This window comes from Homalodisca vitripennis, chromosome 3, assembly GCF_021130785.1.
Source record: "Homalodisca vitripennis isolate AUS2020 chromosome 3, UT_GWSS_2.1, whole genome shotgun sequence".
Taxonomy (NCBI): Eukaryota; Metazoa; Arthropoda; class Insecta; order Hemiptera; family Cicadellidae; genus Homalodisca; species Homalodisca vitripennis.
In genome coordinates this window covers 53,432-79,175 of record NC_060209.1, presented here as the reverse complement: position 1 = coordinate 79,175, position 25,744 = coordinate 53,432, and the positions used below count along the sequence as shown (strand labels likewise).

Sequence of the window (25,744 nt, the reverse complement as noted above, 5' to 3'; positions counted from 1 at the left end):
AGATGTTTAGAATTCAATATCCGATTGGCTCAAACGCTGGAGTATAAAAGTAAATGAAAATAAATCTGTGCAAGTTAAATTTACTCTTGGGAAGTTACTCACATGTTTTCCTTCAGAACTTTCAACTAACTCAACAAAAATATGTACAATATTTGGAAATCCACCTGGATACGTAAAAATACAATGTTTTAGAAAATGTATCGGCTCTTTGGAAGGAAATCACATCTCTCTCCTACAAAAACATTGTTCTGTACAAAGTCGTTTTGAAACCTAGCTGGATATGGGATTCAATTGTTGGACAATGCATCTTTACCGAATCTGAAAATAATTTAACGTTTCCTATCCAAAGTACTGAGTACAGTACTGCATGGTTTGTCACAAATGCGGTAACTCACATAGATACTGGAATTGCATATTTAGAATTGGAGATATCATAGTTTAGTTTACGCTACATTACTAAGCTTGAAGGACATTAAAATCATCTTGCTTTGAATGTACTGGACAATAGTGAGCATGTGTATGCACTTAAAGGAACGACTTTCTTGAATAAAAATTTCTTTAAAACGTATTATTGCGGAAAGTAAGTAAAATGTAGATGTATGTAGCTGCTATCCCATATATCCAAAGAATACATTTCTTATAATAAGAATACTTATAATATAATCATTTCTTATAATAAATACTTATAATACGAAAGATACCACGAACCAGTGCACAACGGGGCTGTATGTAGAACGTTGTTCCATAGTCTGTGAGTAGGTTGAAAAAACTCGTGAATTACAGCTATTCATCCGGCATTGCGGCTCTGAAAGCTGACTGACGTCTCGTCTGACTGATGAATTGGTAGATTACTAATGTAAACCAATGCGATACTTATAAAGTAAAAATATTAAGTTGCGAAGTTTGTAGTGATTAAATATGTCTTCCAGCGATGTACAGATGTTGGTGGAAATGGGGTTTACTGAAGAAAAAGCGTAAGTACCATCTTATTTTGTAATATCGTTAGGAGTTATCAGTAATGGAGATCTGCTTAACCTCAAATTTGCGTTATAATGCTTTATTTTATGATTATTAATAAACTAAGTTAGGCCAGAAAACTCTAGGCAAATTATTTTAAAAAGATCTTTATACTGAATGTTTTGTCAGAAATTCTGTCCATTGAAGTTTGCTGAATTAGTATCCTATTGTATCAACACGTTATTTTACACACGACTAGTTGAGTCAGTCCTATCTCTCTCCTACGTGTTTCATTCTGGAGAAGCCATGTAATGATAGCCTGTCCATTGTGGAACATTGAACTCTAGTGGAATGGAGATACTGGTAAACCATTACAGACTAAAGCAAAACCTATTGACTGGAAGGGTAGAGGGGCAGCAGATAAGGGGTAGGGTACGATAAGCGGACCCGGTTTTTTATATTGAAGAATGCAATCATCGATACCTAATATTCACATTTTATATTTTATTTCTCACAAGTGACGAGATTTGTTTAAGTAGCTTAAACATGTGGGTTTGGCTCCTGGTAACCCATTTAAGGAAAGTTCTTTCCTCCATTTCACAAAAGCGATTACTCATTGATATCAAGCTGGGCAAGTTATAAATATTGTAAGATTTCTTTGATAACTAAGTCTAGGCCATAGTGGGTTTGTTGTTTTGTAATAGTGTTAAATTTTTGTTTTTAACCCTTTTAATGCCAGAAATTTTTTCAGTGACCATGCGAAAAATGCCAACCTATTTTAAAAAAGTACATGCGAAGAATGCCAGGCCCTTTTTCCATAATTTGACAACTATTTAAAAAAAAATGTATAACTTTTTTATTTATTGAAGGAAATTATCCATTGAGGTGTTGTTTATGTCATAATGTGGTGTTTAAAACAAATAAGTATTAACATTTTTACAAATTTATATAATTTATATTTAAAAAAACAAAAAATAAAAAAACAAAAACTTAAAAAAATTAGTTTGAACATATAAAGGTACCTTTATTATTAAGCCTTAACTAAAAAAGTAGTTACTGGCAATTGTACTATATTTAATTGTTAACACACACACCAAATTTGAAGAACTTGCCTTGAAAAATAGTGAAGTTACAGCATTTTATCGAAAACCTTGTAAAGTCCACATTTTACAGTAAAATTCAGTAAGACATATTTTGGTCAGTTTCATTCAAAATCACTTTATTTACACGTGTTGTTTAGCCCAATGTATAAAATTGTTTGTTGAATTAATAAAGAAAGTAGTTTACTTAAAATTAAAATTAATTATCTACAATATAGAGTACATAATTTAAAATTTTTTAACACTTGTGTTTGCCGAAGCACAAAGTATGAATCCCATTCTTTTACTCATGGTCAAATCTATTTACAATAATCACAAAATTAATAATAATATAAGCAAACTGAAATAAACAAAACAAAAGCACGAATAATTCCCATTAAATCAACCTAGCAACAATGTATTACCACAGCAACCAAAGACGCTCACTGAATGATTGGACGTAAATGAGGTTGAAAACAGCTGATAACGTCATCACATGTTGAGTTTGTATCAATAGTAGTAGTGTCTAGATACAGTATGCAAAGTTTAGTGGCATTTGGTCAATAATTAAAACTACAATATAACAAAAACCGGACGAGCGCCCCCAGAGCACGTTGGCATTTTTCGTAAAACCTAATGACGTGCGCTCGCGGTGCACGTCGGCATTAAAAGGGTTAAAATTGTAGTGTTTGAGATTCTTTTTGTTAGGGTAATTTATTATAACTCTTATTGTGTACGATTTTTACATATCGTAGTTGGATAATATATCGCATTGTTCGATAAAAACAACCAAATAACGAATGTAGGCCGCTTATTGAAGTCTCCCCAGGGTAGAGTATAATAAGCCCCAGTTTTTATACCGATATTCACAACAGTATTATAACCATTAATATTTAAACTAACCTATACTGATTAAATAATTCATTCTTATCGTGTGTGTCACCTGTAAACACTTTTTCACAAGGCTGCAGTATAATAAGTACCAACAGTACCAAGTATAATAAGTTACCAACACAAGCGAATCATCAATATTCATGACCATCTAAAAATACTGGAAACAAAATGTCAGAACAAATTACTTAGTAGGTACCATTTCAGTTAACAATATAGTTCTGATGGTTTAAAATGTTAAACATTAATATATTAAAGGTAAAAAAAAACTATCCAGCCTATGCTATCTATATTTATATAATAGATTGCACTTTACTTTAGCCACATTAGCTATAACAATCTCAAACCACTTTTATCAATTTCTTAAAGTAGGCTAATATGTTTTCATTCTCAAAGAGAAATTTAGGCAGTCACGATCCATAATTGCACAATAATTTATGTTTATTCCTCTGTCCTCTCTGTTCCTGTTTCCAGACATTTTTTCAGCATTTTCTTCCAATGCATGTATATCTTGCGCATCTCAATATTAAAATAGTTATTTTGTGATTGTTCCATTCATCAGATGTTTCTGCATTGTGCATTACAAAATAAAGTCTTTATTATCAACATAGAGATAAAAACTGTTGCAAAAATGCTCTGACCTCCAAAATTTCTTCTACTTTGTTGGTCTGTTTTTTCTATTTTGTTTGTGGCCCGTATTAGTGTTGATTATCCGCTCCACCTCTTTCCTACCCCTTCTTAGCTTTTTATCTGTCCCCACTCAATAACCCTTATTCCCTCAGATCCCTAGATTGTTTGACTATTTAAAATATAATCTACGATTTCTAACCTAAAATTTCAAACATATTATTAGTTATTGTGTAATTATGGATTGCGATCACCTAAAAATTCCTTCTGAGATAAAAACATACTATTTTAAGAAATCTATAAAAGTGTTTTTAGCTCATTATAGCTGACATGGCTAAAGTAAAGTGCAACCCTTGTGTTGTTCAGTTGGCCTCCAGGTAGCCTACTTTTCTAACGTCAGATTATAACTATGGAATTTTTGGTCTGAGCTTAAATTTAGGTCTCGAGGAAATTTTTCTTTTTTTTTCCAGCAGTGCGGGTTGGTGCCGACTGAAGATTGCACATTTCAGTTAAGTCAAGGGGCATTTTAGTTTAGCCTTTCTCACTTGATCTGAACTCGAATTTAGGTACTATCTTGAGGATGTTTTTCCTTTTTTTACAAGCAGTGTGAGGTGGTGCCGACCGAAGCTCACACTGATTGCCAGGGACATTTCAGTTTAGCCTTTCTCACTTGATCTGAACTCGAATTTGGGTGCTATCTTGAGGATGTTTTTCCCTTTTTTTTACAAGCAGTGTGAGGTGGAAGATTGCACTGATGGCCAGGGACATTTCAGTTTAGCCTTTCTCACTTGATCTGAACTCGGAATTTGGGTACTATCTTGAGGATGTTTTTCCTTTTTTTACAAGCAGTGTGAGGTGGTGCCGACCGAAGCTCACACTGATGGCCAGGGGCATTTCAGTTTAGCCTTTCTCACTTGATCCGAACTTGAATTTAGGTACTATCATGAGGATGTTTTTCCTTTTTTTACAAGCAGTGTGAGGTGGTGCAGACTGAAGCTCGTACTGATGGCCAGGGGCATTTCAGTTTAGCCTTTCTCACATGATCTAATCTTGAATTTAAGTACTATCTAAAGGATATTTTTCTTTTTTTTGCCAGCAGTGTGGGGTGGTGCAGGTTTAATTTAAGTTGAATTATTGACAAATAGTGTGAAGTGGCTAAAGCAAATAATTACCTAACAACAAAGTAACTTAGAAAAAATAATGGCCACCACTATCACACAAGGAAAACCTGTTAAAATCTACATGTTGCACTAAGATTTCTGAATTCTTCGTTTCAGTGCTGCCAAACAACTTAAGAGAACACGCACTTCATTTATTTATCACTGGTTATTATCTAGGTAACTTCATTGTTGTTCAGAGTACCAATCTTCACTGAAGAAGATGGGAACACAAAATGGCTAATGGCGACTCCAAAAACACAAAGCACAATGTCTTTATTTTGGAATGTAAAACACAGAAAGTCTAATAAATCAGCTAAAATAACTATTTAATAACGAGATGCGCAAGATAGATGTGCATTGGGTATAAAATGTTGCAAAATGTCTAGAAACAAGAACAGAGGAGATGATAGAGGAATAAACGTTGACGTTGAGGTAGTAACTGTTGTAAAGATGCTCAGATGTCTAAAATTTCTTCTACTTTGTTGGCCTATGTTAGTTTTGATTATCCTCTTCACCTCTGCTGCGCCCCTCTGTAGCTTGTTATTCCCTCCACCCAAAAACCCTGATTCCCCTCGGTTCCCCTTTGAATTGTTGCACTATTTAAGATGTAACCTACAATTTCTAACCTAACATTTCAAACATATTATCAGTGATTGTGTAATTACGGATTGCGACCACCTAAAAATTCTTTCTGTGAATAAAAACATACTATTTTAAGAAATTGATAAAAGTAATTTCAGATCGTTATTGCTGACATGGCTAAAGTAAATTGCAACCTTTAAAATTACTGTATAGTTCGGTTCTTTCCATATCTTAAAAAGTAATACTTTAATGAGAATAAAAAACTATCTAGACTATGTATATTTAAAAAATGAAATAAACAAAACTGTAAAATTTAGTTACTTTTTACTATTTTTAATGTGTCTAACATCTTGTGACACATATAACACATCTACATCGCCATTGTACTTCCAGTCATTATTCAAATACCAAACACATGATTTTCCTTTGTTTGAATTCATTTAAAACAATAATGTCAAACCTAGTTACGTTATAGTCTTTTTTAAGATTTTATTGTAGTGAAGCTATATTTTAGTGTGTAAAAGAAATATAGGTAACCTATTTATGATTATAGAAAATAATAATACATTAGGAATATTTTTATAGCCAAGAGCCTACTGTTAAGTTCTCACCTAAATCTTTTTATACTGAGATAGTTTATAGAAATAACTATTAATTAGATAGGTATCATAACACTCTTTTGCAGCTGATGTCCATCATATTATCAAAGAATGCGGAATAATATTGGCTTTAGGAAAGATTAGTATTAAACGTCTCAGTACGTACCGTAATCATCAAATTTACACTTTATACTTATTTGGATTTTGCATAATATCTCTCAGATAAGCGATAAAGGCTTATAGCATGTTTGAAGAGATTTTTGCATAACTTGGATTTTTTTAAAGTAGGATCATAAACTTTGTTGGAATGTTAAGTTTTCCTTTGTAATGTAGGTAATGTAATAATAATTTTTTGGAAGGGTAATTCCATATCAAATCAATACAGGGCATGAACATGACCACCTCAGAATTTGATGTAATTTGGTATAAATGTAGTCCTCATATAGATAAAAAAAGTTGCCAACTAACCCCCCCAGACATTTCAAATGGTTTCAAAGTTACGGCTATGTAAAAGTTCTCAGAATCAACCAAAAAGATGGAACCATCACATTTTTAAATCACTATAACTTTTCTCGAACTTTAATCGAACTATAGAAATGAGAGTGGTATCATTTTACTCAATTTGAAATGCTCTCTCTTTTGATGAACAACATGATATACTTTGTCTACACAATTTTGTTTAATTACAAAATTTTGATTTTCTCAAAAAGTTCATTTTTGAAAATTTTGAAACAATTTATATAAATATTTTATATTTTTAGCAAGTGATTCTCAAAATTTCAAAGTGGGGGGCTTACTAATTCCTAGTTAAATAATAATTTAAGGAAGAGTGTTTTAACATTTTTGTAAAACTTTCATAGGCCCTACTATGTATCTTTACTTTACTTCATTTTACTTTAATGTTGATTATTGTCATAATTATAATTTGAGTAGCCTACTTAAAAGATGGTTGCCCCTAAGGCAGCAATTTAGTTATTTATATAAGTTGTTTTTATTTTATAATGCGCTTTATTTTAAAATACAAGGAGATGAGGAAAGAGACAGTCCAGTGCCAGTGTTTACCACAACTATAACAAAACTTGACAACAAAACTTGTACAGATGATTTTTTAGGGACACAGGTTCCACCCCCAGAGTTGCAACACAGAACTTAAACCTCTTCCAAAAAGTAAAACACAGACATAAAACTTTGTTAACAAATTCTACGTTCAGCATAGTCCACCAAAATGCTCAAACTGCAACAAATAAGTTAGATGAACTTTCTCTTCTATGTGAGGAACTAAAACAAGACATCTTCATAGTTTCGGAACACGGATTTACAAACGAAACAATAAATTTTTTCAAAATTATTAACTTTGACCTGGCCCAATCCTTTCAGCGTCAATTTTATAAGGGAGGTGGAGTAGCAATTTTAGTTCGAGATCGAATCAAGTCTGAGCCACTGAGGTTTAATGTAGGTATTGAATTAGATTTTGAGATGGCTGGAGTTGAGGTCTGCTTGAGTTCTCTCGGGAGAATTGCTGTAGTTGGTTTGTACAGATCACCAAATGGCCAATTTGGTGTTGTTTTTTTCGAGAGACTTGAGCGGCTTCTAAACTATCTCCTCAATAATTTTTAAATATTTTGTTATAATGGGGGATATCAATATTAATGTTTTAAATATGAATGATAAGCAAACTCAACAGCTTAGAGACTTGCTCAAATCTTTTAGTCTTAGCTGGTCTGTGAACTCGCCAACTCGTGTGTGACAGCGACATCGAGCACTGCCATTGATAATGTCATAACAAACGTACCCAATAGTTCTGTGTCAGTGCTGAACACTGCTATATCCGACCATTACGCACAGGAGGTGGTGATCTGTGGATGTTCAGTGAGCCAAGAATCCCACAACGTTATTTTAAGGGAAATGTCCATCCACGTAATATAAATCTTTTAAATAAATGTCTGGCAGATGAAAATTGGATTTTTTTAGATTCTTTTACTTCTGCAGACACAATATTCGACTCCTTCAACAGTTGTTTCATGTTCCACTTAAATGTTTGCTGTCCACTTAGGAAAATAAAAAACAAAAGGTAAAGTTCAGAAGAATTCTTGGATAACACCTGGAATTCTGATTTCTAGAAATAAACTAAAATTCTATAATGAAATATTCAGGAACACTAATGATTATAGATTCAAATCCTTCTATAGAAATTACAAAAGAATTTATAAAAAAGTAATAACTGCTGCAAAATCATACGAAATAAACAATAAACTAAAACAGTCATCTAACTTTTCTAAGACAGCTTGGAACATTATAAAAAACTCAACAAATAAAGCATCTTCAAAATCCATTCAGCTTGATGCTGATGGGATAAAATTAACCGATCCAAATGCAATAGCTTTGGAATTTAATAAATTTTTCTCCTCAGTGGCTGGTTCTCTTGATGCTGACCGTGAATTGGAACTGGATACAGTCACCACACATACCCCTGCTTCATCTATGGTTCTGGCCCCTGTGTGTGAGGACGAAGTGGGACGTATTGTAAGAAGTTTTTCAGCTAAAACTTCCAATGACAAATGATAAATGGCATATCAATGTGGCTTATAAAACAATGTTATCAGCACATATTAAGCCCATTGACAAAAATCATAAATGTTTCTTTCGAAACTGGCACATTCCCATCCGCACTCCAATTGGCAAAAATCGTACCTGTTTTCAAAAAAGGCGATCCAAAGTTAGCGGATAACTATCGACCAATTTCAATTTTACCTGTTTTTAGCAAAATTTTTGAAAAACTGTTCCTGGACCGACTTCTTAATTTCTTGACAAACACAAAATTTTGTCTGATCTACAATTTGGTTTCAGACCAGGAAGATCAACTTTTGGAGCAATCACACAACTTGTAGACTTTATTGTGGAAGGCTTTGAGACACACCAAAGAACGCTCAGTGTCTTTCTTGATCTCTCAAAAGCGTTTGATACTGTTAATCATGGTATATTGCTACACAAGCTGGAAGGCTGTGGTGTACGAGGGACAGCACACCAGTGGCTCCACTCATACTGGAGCAGTAGAAGTCAATGTGTTCAGGTCCAGAATGCAGTATCAAGTACTATTAGAATATACCAAGGAGTCCCACAGGGATCAATCTTGGGTCCTGTCCTTTTCTTGATTTATGTGAATAATATCCATGCGTCAGCCTTATATGGGAAAATCATTCAATACGCAGATGACACGACTCTCTGTTTCCGGGCTGATTCTCTAACTTCATTGGAGATTCAAACCTTCATTGATCTTAATTCCTGCATTCAAAATTTTCTGGTAAATAATCTCAAAACTAATCATGAAAAGACAAATTATATCAACTTCTGTTTACGTGGGTTGAATACTTATGAAACCCCAAACAGTAATGATGGATAACATTGTTCTGGAAGAAACTGACTCTGCTAAATTTCTAGGAATACACCTAGATAAAGGGTTAACCTGGAAAGTTCACATTGAAAGTGTATGTGCTAAATTGGCAACTGGAATTTTTTGTCCTTCGAAATTTATCAAAGTTTTGTACGTCTGATGTCTTAATGATGGCTTACTATGGATTAATATTTCCATACCTGTCGTACGGAATTTCTCTGTGGGGCTGTTCGAATCATCGCAAAATTGAACAACAGAGAGTCATGTCGAAGTGCCTTCAGGGAGCTCAACTTGCTAACTCTACCCAGCTTGTATATTTTAGAGACTTCATTTTACTGTCGATTTCAGTGTATATTGATGCAGGGCAGTGATATACACAAATACGAGACAAGAGCTCGGGGGCGCTTTCGAGCCCGACAGCATAGAACAGCAGCATTTGAACGCCTCCCTTCTCAAGCTGGGATCAAATTCATTAACAATCTCCCTGAAACACTAAATTTAGAAACAAATCCAAAAAAATGTAAAACCCAATTAAAACACTACCTGGTGTCTTGTGCTTTTTACTCAGTTGGCGAGTTTATGGAGCACACTTGGGATTGATATTCGCGGCGGTGTTGCAATCCTGGGGGTTGATCCCACGAATTATGAATTTTGTTTTTTTGTATGTGTATGAATGTGTGCCTGTGTGCAACTGTATGGAAAGTCGAGTGAATGGATTTAGTTTTTAAGATAAATACCGTAAAAAATTGGTATTATTGACTATTGCAATACAATGTAATATATATTGTCAACGCAATAAAATATATTCTATTCTATTCTATGCTCATACATAATAATCAGACGACTCTGATCTAGATGATTTTTAACTCAGTGCCAAAAAAGATTTGTGATTACTCAGATGGATGTGATATACAATGTAAAAATAACAAGAACTAGTATTAACTGATGCTATTTTAAGCAAGATTTTGGTGTAGAGGCAGACTGGCATTTTTCTTCTACTAGGCCTACCCATTGAAAAAGGCCTTTTGATAGAGTTTGGTTCAATGAAGAAAATTTATGAAAGAACAAGCCTACAATGTCCATACGAAGACCAAACTTTAATTCCTTTCACACTGGGTAGTTGAAAATTTATCTGGCATTAATTTTACTTTGTAAACATCATTAGTCATTATCATTCCAAAGACCTACGAGTTAAAAGGCATTAATCGATACATTGAATCATATTGAATGCTGTCACATGCTTACTGGGATATTTCAACTATGTACTACAATAAATATTGTCTAGATATGGATCATTGAGTCAACCAATGCCGGTAATTTATGAGGATTTTTAACGTGTCTGATGTTCCAATGTCGTGGCACTCAAAAGGTTAAATAAAATTTCACAAATAATAGAACAAAATAAGGAATTTCATTCAAAAAAAGAACCACCTAGCTCATTTTCTAAAAGTCATTTGTTTTGAATAAATGGGTCTTTGAAGATTTTGCATACTACAGTACAGTATGCAGCAGCAAAAAGATTAAGTATTGGAAAGTTAATTTACTCAACCTTTGAAGTAGTTATAAGTAGGTACATTACACAATTATCAACAATATCAAAGTCCCTCTAGATATTATCTATACATAATGGCTAAATGATTCAAAAGGTTTGATCAAAATATCCCTATCCAATAATTATGAGTGAGGACCTTCATCTCTCAGGGTAGCATCATAAGGCACATCATCAGATGTCATATATGATAAAATATTCAGTTAGATTCCATTATCTGCCTGTAAAATTCAAATTCCTCTTCTAGGTAGTTGTATTTATGTGATTTTCCTGTAATATTTATTATTTTCTTCAGGTATTCATAATAATCAGATTCGGTAGGGTGTTTATATTTTACGTGATATGTTATAAGAGGGATGTATTTTCTTTATTGGTAATAGAGAGAGCTCGAAGGTGGCTAACGGCACAGTTGGACTTAGTGTCTGACCATTTGTAAAATAGAAATGCCACCAAGCTGATGACAACCAAGAAATCAACAACCAGTGTAGGATAGGCATCTACTTTTATCAACCACTTTTTAAAACGTTTAATTTTTAACACAAATTTAATTCAGTGGGTTTTGTTAATTAACACATAAACAGCCAGACTGTCTGGGGCAGTGTTGCCTCCGAGATCTGAGAGTAATTATTTATTACTCGACCTATCCTTCTAACTGTGTTACTGATTGTGAACAAATCTGATTCTAAAATTTAAGGCCTATATTTGAGATTACACTACAACAATATTTCTCAATCACATCTTATATTAAATTCACAGTTTAACATTTTATTGTACAAGTCATTTTATAAATAAAACAGAATAATACTTTTTTTGTCACAATAAAATTAAAGAATATAAATTACATTATTAGTGTTTACCAAATACTATTTAAATTTTCTTAGAATTTACTCCATTTATAACTCATTACATGGGCATTCAAAGTCATAACATATGTAATATTTTTGAAGAGTTATACTTTAGCATACTTTATTCTTTTTTTGTGTGTTTGCAGAGCAAAGGCCCTGGCAGTGACTGGTAACCAAGGTGTGGAACCTGCCATGGAGTGGTAAGTAGACTTTTGTTTATCCGTTTTGTGTGTGCGTTCTCTTTATCTTTAGGTAAAGAAGCTTATACGTTGCACTTAGTCTTATAAGAACCTTAGTGCTGATTCCGTTATCCGGCGGGATATTCAGAATGGGTAAGGTTAGAGGGTAGGGGCCGCCTCCTATCAAGACCCATGAGGAAGAATTAGGCCACTAATTTCAGTCATGTCCCCCCAGGAAGAAGGGAAGGCCAGCTCTGAACCAGCCTCTCCAGTGCAGGCAGAGGGTGCCACACTCTTGTTGAGGCTAGCAAGAACCTCTGATATTTAGGGAACGAACCCCACCAACTCCAACAGTCATCTCCCTAAGTAGACGACCTATTGAATTACCCTTGCACCCCAACATCTCAACATTTGCGGTTAGTGATTTGCCGCTCCTGGACATCCATAAGGTTGCCCAGGTTTAAGTGACACATCGGTTTCTGCTGTGACCAGTGGTAGGTTCTGTAGCAGTCCCGATTCACTCAGCCTAGGGCGGGGTCTATAAATCTTACCAAACAGATCCGAATCTCTGGGGAACCTTTGTTCATTAAGGAAAAGAAAAGGGCGCCACCTTGTTTTCCTCAGTTTGGGGTATTAGGGCCAGAACAAGGAAAAGACCCATTACTGAATTTGCCGAGATGGGATGTTAAAGACCAACCAACATGAAACAAAAAAAAATGATAATAGGTATAACCATTAATAATAATTGCTAACATGAACTATAAACAAACAAAAAATCAATTAATAAATACGATAAATAAGGGCATAGAAGGGCACAAATTATATTGCAATTATTATTATAATTATATATTTAAATTATATACTGCAAAAAACTGTATTTGTCTCTAAATCCTTATTCCCAAACTCCCAACCAATGATCATTTAACCTCGGGTACTAAATTGTGGGTGAAATCATCTTTTGTTGGTAGTTACTCAGTAACAAGTATTTCCGGACCTATATTTATATGAATGTTTTCATTATTTTGGTACAATAAGCTCAAAAAGTGCAGGTGACACTACCCGAATCACCCTGTATATGTGTATTTTTATTTCAGAATAGTCAGATTTGATACAATTTCAACATTTTTTCTTATATTCTATATATATGTGATTTTGCAGGCTGCTGGCACATGCAGGAGAGTTGGACTCACAAGCCCCCCCACAGGCACAACCTGCTGCCGAGACCCTACACTTGAGACCCTCCATGGACCAGCCTGCTGAAGCCACCACAGCGAGTGAGGTGGAAGCTGCTGCAACTGCCGGTACTGCTGAGGCTGGCTCGGAGGTTGCTAAATCTCTCAAGTGTGATGAGTGAGTAACATGGCACTACTGTAAACTGATAAACAAGTGGCTCTAGAAGTGTTGCTTCTACTGAAACTTTCAGAGACATAGCCCCTTAACGCTTTGGCTAGTAATCCCACAGCAAAATCGGGAGTGCCCTACGTGCCACCTGCAGTAATCCCGATAGCTGTGCGGGAAGCGCTATGGTGCTAAACAGTTTTCATAGTAATGTTTCGTAATGAATAATCTCTCACTTGAAAACGAATGCGATCTAGCGGAAGAAATAAGAAACAGTTTCAAGTATTTTTCATTGTTCCCATTAGATCGGAGTCGTTCTTTTATTTTTTTATTTCAGACCCAATTGACGGTATTCAAATGGTTGTACCAAGTAATCAGCTGATTCTATTTCTGTTTGCATAGTGAATACAGATTGTAACCTTACTTTCACGTTACCGGTTCCCCTGATTGTAAACGTTTTGTTGTGTTTACTGTGAGTAAATGAATGTGGCTGTTGGTGTAATTACCAATTACGTAAAATGATGCGAGGAAGACTTAGACGAATTTTTGGCTAAGATGCTCCCCTGAGACTTAACCTACTGGTCGGCATTTTCACGCCACCATCCCTTCTACAGATAAGAAGAACAACCCAAAGAGAGCATGTCACGTGTGCTAGGGTTGCGACGTTTTGCTTTGCGTGTTCGAAAATTGAAAAAATACCTCACTTTTTAGGGCACTCTTCCTGAGAAAAAACCCACCAGTCAAAGGTTTAAGGGAACTTCCCTGAAAACAGAAATATAAGGAAACATATTTTTGTCATTCCATAAAGTATTATATAAGGTAGGAATTTTGAGCAATTTTGTAGTCAGACCGAAGAAAAGTCTCTTTATAGCCTTACAATATGTAGAATATGTTTGCATCTGAAGTTTTTTATTTACCAATGACATAGCCATGAACATGCACTCTAAGATGTCAGACTGTGGATCTGAGTTAGAGTTAGCGTGGGTTGAAGTCCATTGTGATACATGCCAGTGGCCTATGTGGATGGATAGAATAAAGCAGAAAAATAAATCAACTTCTCCTTTTTATTAAACATTTAAAAATTGCGCTTGAAAATAACCTATTTGTTGATTTGGTATAATATTTTAGGTTGTCAGAATTTATCCCATCAAATGTTTTTTATTACATATCAAATAAAAATAATATTAAATACAAAAAAGACATATTAATTTAAACAAACTCTCCAATAATATAAAGTTTTTTTATTTTTGTGAGGCCTTTCGTACTCAATGAGTACATCTTCGGACTCACACAACTGAATAAAAGTAATAATCAGTTGTGTGAGTCCGAAGATGTACTCATTGAGTACGAAAGGCCTCACAAAAATAAAAAACTTTATATTATTGGAGAGTTTGTTTAAATTAATATATAATTTCCAATAAGACAAGAGCTTCAAGAATGTACAAAAAAGACAGTTTTGTATACATAATTACATGTACCGTGTAGTTAATTTTTAAAGAAATAGTTGAACAAGTTTTGAGACAGAATAAACAGACTGAACTGTTTTTGACTGTATCATGTACCAGAGGTGTAATATCCCAGATGGGGGAGTCCGATATCCCAGATGATGCTTTGTGTAAATTTCTTTTATTGCATCGTGTTCCCTTAATAATCAAAATACGTAATACTTTTCTTATAAAGACCCACCCACCTGTGGACTCCAAAATAATCAGTTTGGATCTACCTTGATCTAGATGCTAGACATAGATATGCTAATCACAGTCCGCATTGCTAGACACTTGTAGGGTCTGAGATAATATACTGTATAATGCAGATGCCAGACAGTGATATGCTGATTTCTATCTGCTTTCCTAGACTGACTTAATGTTCAAAGTTATACATAATAGGGATATACTTACCAAACAACACAATTCATTTGAAAGCCTGCCCCTCAAATAAAATAATGTGTTGTTTGTGATACTAGAACCCTAAAATCTCTCTGTTTGCATCAGGTGCGGAAAGCTGTTCAAGAACCAACTGGAGGTGGAGTTTCACGCAGCCAAATCGGGACATAGCAGCTTCTCTGAATCGACAGAGGAGAAGAAACCTTTGTCTGAGGAGGAGAGGAGGGAGCAGCTGAGATTGGTGGAAGAAAAACTGAAACAGAAAAGGAAGGAGAGAGAGGAGAAGGAGAAGTTGGAAGCTCTAGAGAGAGAGAAGAACAGGATCAAGTCAGGGAAGGAGATGGTAGCCGCCAAGAAAAAGTAAGTACAGTAGAACTGCACGTATTTATCTCAGTTGGCAAGTATCACAATCGGTTTTAAAAGATGCAATTCTCTTGTGACCTGATTACCTTTTATTCAGTAGTCACAGGTCTATTGGACCCTTCCTACTTTCTATAGCAGTTTAATAGGGATATCTTCGACATATACCAAGCCTGGGGGCATTACTTCAACTAAGTTTCACAAAGTACCTGTGTGAACGGGAAAACCGGGAATAGACAGGGAATTGGAACAATATGGAGAAAGACAGGGAATTTCATGATAGACCATAAAAATTGTTTGATTATTCTTGTAGGGTGTCTGTCTATCAGGCACAGAAATATCGTAAAGTAACAGATTTTAATGACGGTTCTGAGAAGTTGCCAAAAAATCACGGATTATGACTTTATCACAGAAATTTCCTGTTTAAAATATCTGTTTATGGCGTTGTGATAATAACTTGTTATGTGTGGAAGGCAAATCTCGAATCTACAGAATCCTCAAGAAAGATTCAGGAAAATCGATCGATGGGATTCAACAATAGAATCTGAGGAGACTCGCCGTGTTATTAATTATCGGCTGATCATCAATATAAAAATTGCATATTACAAAAACGTTTTTGTCGTATTTTGTGTTTTTAAAAACTTTATAATCTTAATAATGAATAGTCTGAGTTCTTAAAATAGTATTTATTTACTTGCAGTTGGTATTAGATTTATGTTCATAGATCGCTGCGTATCTTCGCTAAAGACAGCTGATCGACATTATATAAATTACTGTTTGCGAAAATGTAATTTTTTTGTACTTTGATAACCTAATGAACAAATTATCTTAGTTCAGTAAACCATATTTCGCTCTTAGATCTGTATTTATGTACTTTTAATGTTTACCAGTTTGTACAGTACGTGTTTTAGTACATTTTGATTGCTTATAGTGTCTTTTTTCTTTGCAAAGTCAGGTTAGTTCCGATATAAATATGTTCTATTTAGGAAATATGTATACAACTACACAAATTGCTAGGAGAAAAATTTACAATTGCCTTTTTGCTGTAGAGATACTGGCGTCCACGCATAAACTCGGCACAGGTGCAGGAATGTACAAACTTAAATATTTAACAGATAGATTGCATGCAAAATATTATTTTCAAGACTATGTTAATTTCTTGATTTGATTAGCTATCTATGCTCTTACATACACAAAGTACAACAAAAACATGCTTTAGCAATTGGTAATTATGTACTGTCGATGAACTGCGAATGGACACACCAGATTCATGACAAAACGTACTTAAAAAACTGCAAACAAAATGTTATTTAAAAAACTGCGATTGCTTGTTAATTATGTTAATTGCTTGTTTGAACGGTTTTTCAAACACTAAGTTTGACAAAAAACCGTTTTAGTGATCGATAATTTGCACAATGCTATTCAAGCAATAATTAGTAATGCAGTGATTCGATTGTCGAATTTCATTGATCATTTCTTAAGTCCAAATTTTTATTGAAGATTCAGTCGTTTCGCCACGTTATTATCCTTCAGTGTCTCTCAAATAGTCTTTTAAAAGGCCTAACATAGTGATTTGATGAACAAAAAGAGAAAAAAAAAAATTATGGTTGCCTGTAAAGTCGGTTTTACGGGCGAAGATTTTACGTGACAACGTCTTTTTCTCGGTAGAATATTTATTGATATGAATATTATTAAATTGCACAATAGGAACAAGGAATTGAATGAAAATAAGAATTGCACAAATTTTAACTATAGAAATATATTTTGTTTACTAAAACATTGTACATAATTTGAAATTAATTAAAATTTGTTATTGTAAATGGTAAAGTTGAATAAAACATTTACTAAAATTGGAATTTGAAATTCTTGCTAAACACAGTTAAATTCTAACTCCGCGCGTGGTGATTGGTCGGTTTAGTTCGTTTGTTTGGTCGCACTGTTATGACAGGTTAGAGGTTATAATTTGTTATTTTAAATGTTTGACTAGCAATACGCGCTGTTTCTTCTCAATCGACTGAATTACGATTGATTGCAGAGTGATTTAAACTAATAATTTACTTAACACTATCAACATTTGTCAATAGTATGACATAACCTATAAAACTCAGTTTCTCAACTTTTGTGTCAATCTAACAATTAATCAATCAATCATAGTTTACGATAATGAAATATCAGTGTACAATTATTTACCTTTATTGTTGTAGTTGTTGTAAATGACGAATCTAAGCACTCCACATTTTCACGAATAAACATAGTTATCTGCTTTATCCCGTGCGGCGGACCCACAGTTATCTGCTTTATCCCGTGCGGATCCCGTGCGGCGGACCCACTGGACGGGCATCGTAACGTTACCGGGCGTTACACTTTTTCATGAGTGACTCCGAGCCGCAACCTAATTTAAGACGTTGTCACGTCAAAAAACAACACTAAAACTTGGTTAGCTTTTAACGTTTTCCACTTATGGGTCATTTACTGATTGAGAGCAAAATATGATGTAGTAAACAAAGAAAATTACGAAAGAAAAACTGTTTTAAAACACACCAGCAGTGTTCCTTAGTTATTGTAGTAACAGCTCCTGAAGTAGTTTTTACAGTTTATATATAGGCCTATATATTTTTAAAATTGAAGTTGGACACCTGAAATTATGTTCCGTTGCCGAAAGTAATAAAACACTTATTTTATGGTTTAATTACAAAGTAAACCAACAAATTTATATTATTTTATAAATCACTGTTATTAGTAAGATGAATATCTAAGAAAACTTCATAATTTGTAAGAATTAAGGGTATTTTATCAGAAAAATGTATGCTCAAATGAAAAAATTAAAAAAAAATCAGAAACATTAAAAAAATAACAAAATAAGATATAATTAATATCAAAAAATAGGTAAACTTGTTTATTACATGTTTTGTATCTGCAAAAATTACCAATACAAGTTTCCATTATTTATGTTTAAATGTTCAAAAAAGTAATCATCTGTGAGTAGATAAGTGTCGTTGAGGGGACATCAACCATTGGCAAGGAAACAACAACCATTGGTGTGTTTCGGTGAAGGGACCATTGCCATTGGCAAAAAGATGAAAATCGTCAACAATCACTGACAATGTGATAGCTTTCTTAAAAGTTTACTAACAGCTGTTCCTGGAATTGTGTTTTAATTTTTTTTCATTAACATAAAAATATAACAATAGGCTATATAACAGTGTGGTACTGATTCCAAACTCAAAAATTGAAGATGTCATAGGTTTCCACTCGATAATTTAAATTATTTAGGTTAATAATTATTAATTTATTTACATATGAAAATGTTACAATATGTGTGAATTATAACAAAATAATATAATTTAAACCAAACTTAAGATGAGTCTCCAATTTTAGGATTATTGGCCATGTGCAAAAAAACAAAATTATCTATGTGAGAAAGAAAGAACATTGCTAAGCTTGCAAATAGAATACATGGCATTTTTATGTTTAACTTAATTGCAACCGAAGTCTAGAAACGAATACATTTTTCTAATTTATGGTACAGTCGTTCTCCTTACAAAACCATACTTGTGGCAGGCAGAATCCCTAAAATTTTATCACAACTGATCCACGCCACATCGTGTTCATCGAGTTGTAAATTCTTGGGAGTCATTACTCGGTTTCATAAAAAGGACTTCTAGCTCTCTATTATCAGAGACTTCCCCTTGAATTACATCCATAAAGTTCTTTTTTCTTACATCAAAATTGACTATTAAGAATGCTTCAGGTTTTAAATCACTGAAGTCATAGTTTGGATCATAAATAATTTCTTGGAGTGATTCCTTTATGTCTTCGTCTTCTGAACTTGAGTAAACATCTTATATAGTACCTAAGTTTAAGTTTTTTAGGTGGGTTTTCCACTCCAGAAACATCAATTAACGTTAAAAATTCAATTAAAATAATGAAAGTCTTCGCCTATGGAAAGACGTCGGTTGATATATCTGTCTTTACAGTGACATCTGTGAGGAGACATTTGGTCGAGAGTTCCCGCTAAATACTTAAATTAATATTAGTCAATGGGTTTTGGGAAAGAATCGAAGGATTGTTTTGACATTGGTTAAGCTGAGTGTAAACCTGAGTAATACTTGTTTATTGTCTGCTCAAGTGCAGTAGAAAGTTATCATGCATGAATTATAATATAATGTTGATGTGGTGCAGACTGGAGGAGGAGGAAATAAAGAAGATTGTTGAGCAGAGAAAGCGTGAGAAGGAGGAGGACAAGGCGGCAAGGGAGAGAGTGAAGGCACAGATCGAGGCTGACAGAGCTGCGAGGAAGGCTAAGTTCGGGGGTGTCTCTGCAGAGCCAGTGGCTACCCCACCTCCTGCACCCGCACCTGTTCCTGCACCTGCTCCTATCTCTCAGGCCAGGGACTACACCACCACAAGGATACAGGTACAACATACCAACCTACTGATAATCCGTACTAAAGTCAGTAAGCTAAGGGTTCAATCAATCCTCTTAACATTAATCAGGGAACAAGTGATAATATTTCAGTCATTGTAACTGAAATTTAGTTAAATTAAGGTTTTTTCAAAGTTTTTTACAATATAATGTAAGTATGTCTCTATTGTGGTTTATACCTTCCAGTTGAACCTACCACTGGGCACAGCAAAAACCGATGTGTCACTTAAATCTGGGCAAGCTTATGGATGTCCAGGAGCGGCACATCACCAACCGCAAATGTTGAGATTCTGGGGTGCAAGGGTAATTCGATAGGTCTAGTCTACTGCAGGAGATGACTGTTGGAGTTGGTGGGGTTTTGTTCCCTAAGTGTCAGAGGTTCTTGCTAGCCTAGACATAAGGGTGTGCCACCCCCTGCCTGCTTTGACTGGAGAGGGCTGGTTCAGAGCTGGCCTCCCCTTCTTCCGAGGGGACATGACTTTGAGATTAGTGCCCTAATTCTTCCTCATGGATCTCGATAGGAGGTGGCCCCTACCCCCTAATCTTACCCATCCTGAATATCCTTCGGAAGCAGCACTAAGGTTCTTACATGACGAAGTGCAATTTTTTTAAGCTTCTTGTCCTAAGAGAACAAAAAAAAAGGTCTGTTGTAAGTGACTGTATACAGCTATTTCTTGTCCTGTTGTTCAGCATATATTTAAAGAGTAGCTTAAAGGATATAGTGCTGCTTTTAAAATCTCAAGATATAATCTTTTTACAGAAAATAGGAAGTCAGTTTTACAGAAGATACGAATAATTTGGAAAATAATATGTTAGACAGAGTAACCAGCACTCATTTATTATATTATTTCATTATAATCTTGGAAATTTTATTCATTAACTCTTTAGAATTTACTGTTCAGGTTGTTTTTGTGCGGTACAGTTTAACATTTTGAGTAAATAGTTTATCATTTTATCTAGACGTTTTAAGTGAAAAATATTAATTTAACTATAGTACTTACATGTCCTCTGCTAAACACGTGGTTTTTTTGTTAGTGAATTAATTGGCTTAAAACCTTTAAATTAAACTGTAAAAAAGAGCTGGTTCATTATAAAATGTTAAATAAATATGGTTCTATAATACTAAACTGCACAATTTACTTAAGTTTGATGATTTTAATTTTTATTAAAAAATAAGAAAAGTGGTTGATTTATCTTGACTAGTTTGGTGGCTTCCTGTCTCAAACTGCACCAATTATTTGAACCAATTACACCTGTTCAGTTGTGCTGGTCAAGGTCAACCACTGGTTATCAGCTGTTTTTGTTTTTCTGCTACAGACTTCTGTCTAGTGGATTGTCCATCATTGTTTACAAAACAAACTTGAACATTATTTCAAACAAAAATATCCAGTAGATACTGAAATATTTTCATACAATCAATAAGATGGAAAAATGAATAAATAATATATGTGACATATTATAGAATATTATATTATCAGTTGCACTACAGAAGTAGGCCTACTTTCATTGAAGATGGCTTCTGGTACTAAAAATCCAATATGTGGAGCTTGTCCAAAAAAAGTTACAAGTACCTCAGGGGGACTTTAGATGTGAAGGAAACTGTATGAAGTGGTTTCACTTTAAATGTGCCGGGAAAAGTAAGAAAGATTTCTCGTTTTCAAAAGACGAAAAAATCCAATTTTTGTTTGTGACAGCTGTAAACGGTTGGCGCAACGTGAAAGGACTGTGAGTGACTCGTCTAATTTATCTGAGAAAGTTGAGTGTAATTGCTCATGTGACTGTATTGTACATATTAGAATTTTGACTGATAAAATTTTTTGATCTTACAAAAAATATATGCGAGAACTTCAAGAACAGATTAGGTCAGTGCAAATCTGATAATGTGAAGTTTATCATCCGTTCTTCAAGACCACACAGAGGCAATCGGGGACATTTTGACTAGGCCAAGTGACAGCGAGCGAGTGTCTTACTCTGGCATACTAAAATCTACCTCTAAAAATACTAACTCTTCCTATCCTATGATAGATAGTAATAATGAGAACAGACGTGTTGTGTCTACATCTGGAAAATCGGACAGTTTAGACTGGTGTGAAAACTGGTCGGGCTATTGACCTATGTAAATCTGACAGTGCATCAGATTTGGGAGGGTTATCAACAGACTAGAAGTTCTGCAGTATTACCACCTAGGCCTAAATCAACATTAACGGAGTTTGGAGGAAAGTGACAGCAATGATGGTTTTGTTGAGGTTAAATATAAAAAGCACAATAAGCGCACCTTACAAACACCTCAGCGCAAGACTGGTGCTAACAAACATAAGTTTTTTTACCGGTCGTGCAACTGTGACTGATGCCAAACTAAAAGTAGTAGAAAGGTACAGACATGTTTTTTGTTTCAAGATTTTCTGAAGATGTGGAATGTGAAGATATCAAAGAGTATCTAAGTGGCAGTGCTAAAGCTAATTATGAGGTAACCAAGCTAAAAAACAGACGTCCAGGATATAGTTCCTTTAAGGTTGGTGTTCCCTTATCACTGTGGAATAAGGTGTTTGATGCAGATTTTTGGCCTGAAGGTATTTACATAAGTCGCTTTAATATATTCAAACAAAGGCAACTTTGATTCTTCAAAACATTCTTTTTTGTAGATGAAGACCGTGTTGGTACCAAATACGTAGGCCTACACAAGAATAATTTTTCACTGATGTTGTGGAATGTACAAGGTTTGATAAATAAAACTGATATTCTTAAACTAGTTGCTGATAATAACAATCTAGATGTTATGTGTATATGTGAACACTGGATCTCTGATAACGATATCAGCAATCTTGTTATCCCTGGCTACCATACTGTCAGCTATTTTTGTAGGAAAACCAAACAGCGAGGAGGAACTTTAATCTTCATAAAGGAACACATAAACCCTGTGATCTACGACAGACTTCCATCAGTGGTTGAAGAGCTTCAATTCGAGGCGGCAGCAGTTTCTCCTTTGTGATTTCAAAACTGTGGTTGTGTCATTCTACCGTCCACCACAAGGTAACACCTATGCTTTCCTAGATAAAGCTACATGATGTGTTTTCCAGTCTCTATGGTGGGAACTTCAATCTTATTCTGGCTGGGGACTTCAACATAGATTTTATGTCTAACACTAGTGAAACTCTACAACTTCAAAACTTGATAAACAGTTTTTAATCTAACTCCCAGCAGTAGTTGAGATTACAAGACCTAACGCCACTTCTGATGGGGGCGGTACATGTATCGACAACATTATAACCTCATTGCATCCAGATAGATGGACAGTGACTATAGTACATATTGGTGTATCCGATCACAATGCAATAGTTTTTAAGGCATGTATCGATAATGAAATACAATCTAACCAACCTTTCAAGCCTGTCAGTCATTCTAGAATTCTAAACTGTGAAAACAAAAATATTTACTTAAAGAAAATAAGTTGGCTTGACGTATATAGTAATGGTAGTGATGTAAATCATAAGTTTCAATTGTTCTTTGATTCTCTCATGTGGGCTGTAAATAGTTCCTTCCCATTTAGGACTAAGTTTGGTGGTAGCATAAACTGGGAGAAAAAGTAAAAGTAGCAATTGGTTCCATGAGGGTCTTGTTTCTATTAAGAGGGATCTAGATAGGCTGCATTTTTTGTTAAAGAATAGTAGAGAACCTGGTTTTCGGTTCTCTGGCATCTCTGTATTTTATAAATTTTTAGTTAATTTTAAACCTTGACTGTTAAATTGTAATTTTAAATTAGGCCTAGTTTTATTGAACAAAATATTCACCGTTTTTGACAATGTCTTACAAAAATGACCAAAGACTTTAATCTTTAATATAGTAATAAAAACATGTATTTAAAGGGTTGATGTATTTTTAAAATGTATTTGTATTTAATAATTATACGTTAATGTGGATTGTTTGTTATCCTTTAACTGTTGACGTTGTTATACACTTTGTGTTCTGACAATAAATGATTGATTGATATGGTATTGTGTTAAGATAGTGTAATAGTTACATATGATTACACCAAACTGTTGTGGGCAGATCCGGCTGACCAACGGACAGACTCTCCAGCAGACATTCAACCCCAAGGAGCAGCTGTCAGCAGTTCGGTTGTACGTAGAGATGAACCGATCTGATGGTGACGGACCTTTCTCTCTCATGACCAACTTTCCCAAGAAAATATTTCAAGATGAAGACTATGAAAAGCCGCTCGATCTTTTAGGTAAGTCTCATTCTCTTAAGTGGAAAAAAGTTTCCTGTATATTTTCAAACAATGTATTTTTTAAATATTAAAATGTTTATTCCACAATTTTTTTATGAGACTGCAAATAATTTCCAAATATATTCTTCGCTGTGCTTCATATGAACCTCTTAATTGAATAAAGAATGACAATGTGGTGTACTTGTAGTAGAATTTTAACTCTTTCCACGCCGTAGACATATATACCAGAATAACATACTTTGACCAAAATGCCAAATAAAATTATATCAGATATTATAGATTATGTCTCTTGGAGAGATTTTTACTTCACAAAAGGCCTTCGAAATGCCCGGTGCAGCTCTGTGCTTCGTGCTTATCACGCTTGCCAAGGAAGTATTTATAAACGACCTTCACTCAGCGGCAGGGGGACGGGAGCGCCCTTTGTCTAACTCGAACCACCTGCTCGTCAGTTCTGCACCTCCTACAGAGCCATAACCAAACATATCCGTGCCGTGTATTACTGCTTTCTCAGTTGTCACGAGTGCGCATGTCTACTACGTATCTTGTTATTATTGTTCATTGTTTTATAGTGTTGTGATTAATATTGAAAATGGAGCTTATATTGGCTACAGTTAACTTATTACATTTAAACACAATGTTTAACTATTATTAAAAATAAAATTTACTTTTTGTATTTACTTTTGTGATGTGTCTGACGAAGATAGCCTTGCTATCAAAAGGCCTCACAAAAAATAAAAGTATTAAATATTGGTTTTTTTGTGTTTAAATGTAATAAATGTTGTGATTAGTTTGAAATATTTATCTTGTTTTATAGTGAAATGTAATTAAACTTTTCAGTTTTCAAATACACAGTTTTTTAAATAAATCTTTTTTATTTTTATCAATAAATATGCTAATTTTAAGTAAAATGCCCTGTTTTATACCTTTTTTTGCTTTTACCTTTTATAATTTTATTTAGTTACAATAAAAATTAGTTTTGAACTTAAAGAAACAAAATTTTTTTACTTGTCTTGGTGTTATAGCAAAGTTGATGATTTATTAGTGACGTTCAAAGAGTTAATAGGTCATTGGTTCATTGCATTTTCCCAAAAAGTCTATTAGTAGTTTTTTCCAATAAACAGGAATTATAAGTTGGATTCAAATAAAAATCACTAAAATGTTCGGCAAACCGTTAAACTTTAGGCGTAAAAATAACGTTTGTGGTATAGTAATTGATTGGTAGGTTAGTCCATTCAATTTACATAGTTCAGTAGAGATATATATCACACTCATCATTCCAGTAACATGTAATCTTCAGTGAGTGTCAGAAAGTATCTACTCAAGAATTGCTTCATACAATATTTTCGTATTCAAACTTTGTACTGTATATTATTACATTAGGAGAAAACTTTAAATTTTTTAAAGTTATCAGAACAAAAACAACCTTAGTCTTTTATATGAAGCTGCATACCAGTAATCCTTTTAGTTTAACTTTCCAAAGACAGAAATATTTAAAATTAACTACTTTCTCTGTTTCAGGGTTGGTGCCTTCAGCTGTGGTCATAGTATCTCGGGCTCTCCACTGACTGTATGTGTCTTTTAGATTTATACCATTTTTATCATTAATTTACTTGTATTTTTCATAATGTTAATAAAATACCAAACTAAGTA

General features: G+C 34.2%; 1 protein-coding gene across 1 annotated transcript; it reads left to right on the top strand.

The window, feature by feature from the left end:
* The first annotated feature begins 784 nt into the window (after positions 1 to 784).
* On the top strand, positions 785 to 25,744 carry LOC124356528 (UBX domain-containing protein 1). Its single transcript, XM_046807582.1, has 7 exons — positions 785 to 974; positions 11,827 to 11,880; positions 13,018 to 13,209; positions 15,189 to 15,440; positions 19,623 to 19,857; positions 23,914 to 24,094; positions 25,613 to 25,744. Exons 1-7 carry the CDS (start codon positions 919 to 921, stop codon positions 25,657 to 25,659), a joined length of 1,017 nt encoding a protein of 338 aa, XP_046663538.1. The 5' UTR covers positions 785 to 918; the 3' UTR covers positions 25,660 to 25,744.

What these genes read in the sequence shown, in the direction of transcription:
- LOC124356528 (XM_046807582.1), top strand. Translation starts at nt 919, where the DNA reads ATGTCTTCCAGCGATGTACAGATGTTGGTGGAAATGGGGTTTACTGAA. An exon ending in GTGGAACCTGCCATGGAGTG is followed by an intron (nt 11,881 to 13,017) that starts GTAAGTAGACTT and finishes GTGATTTTGCAG; the next exon opens with GCTGCTGGCACATGCAGGAG. An exon ending in ACACCACCACAAGGATACAG is followed by an intron (nt 19,858 to 23,913) that starts GTACAACATACC and finishes TGTTGTGGGCAG; the next exon opens with ATCCGGCTGACCAACGGACA.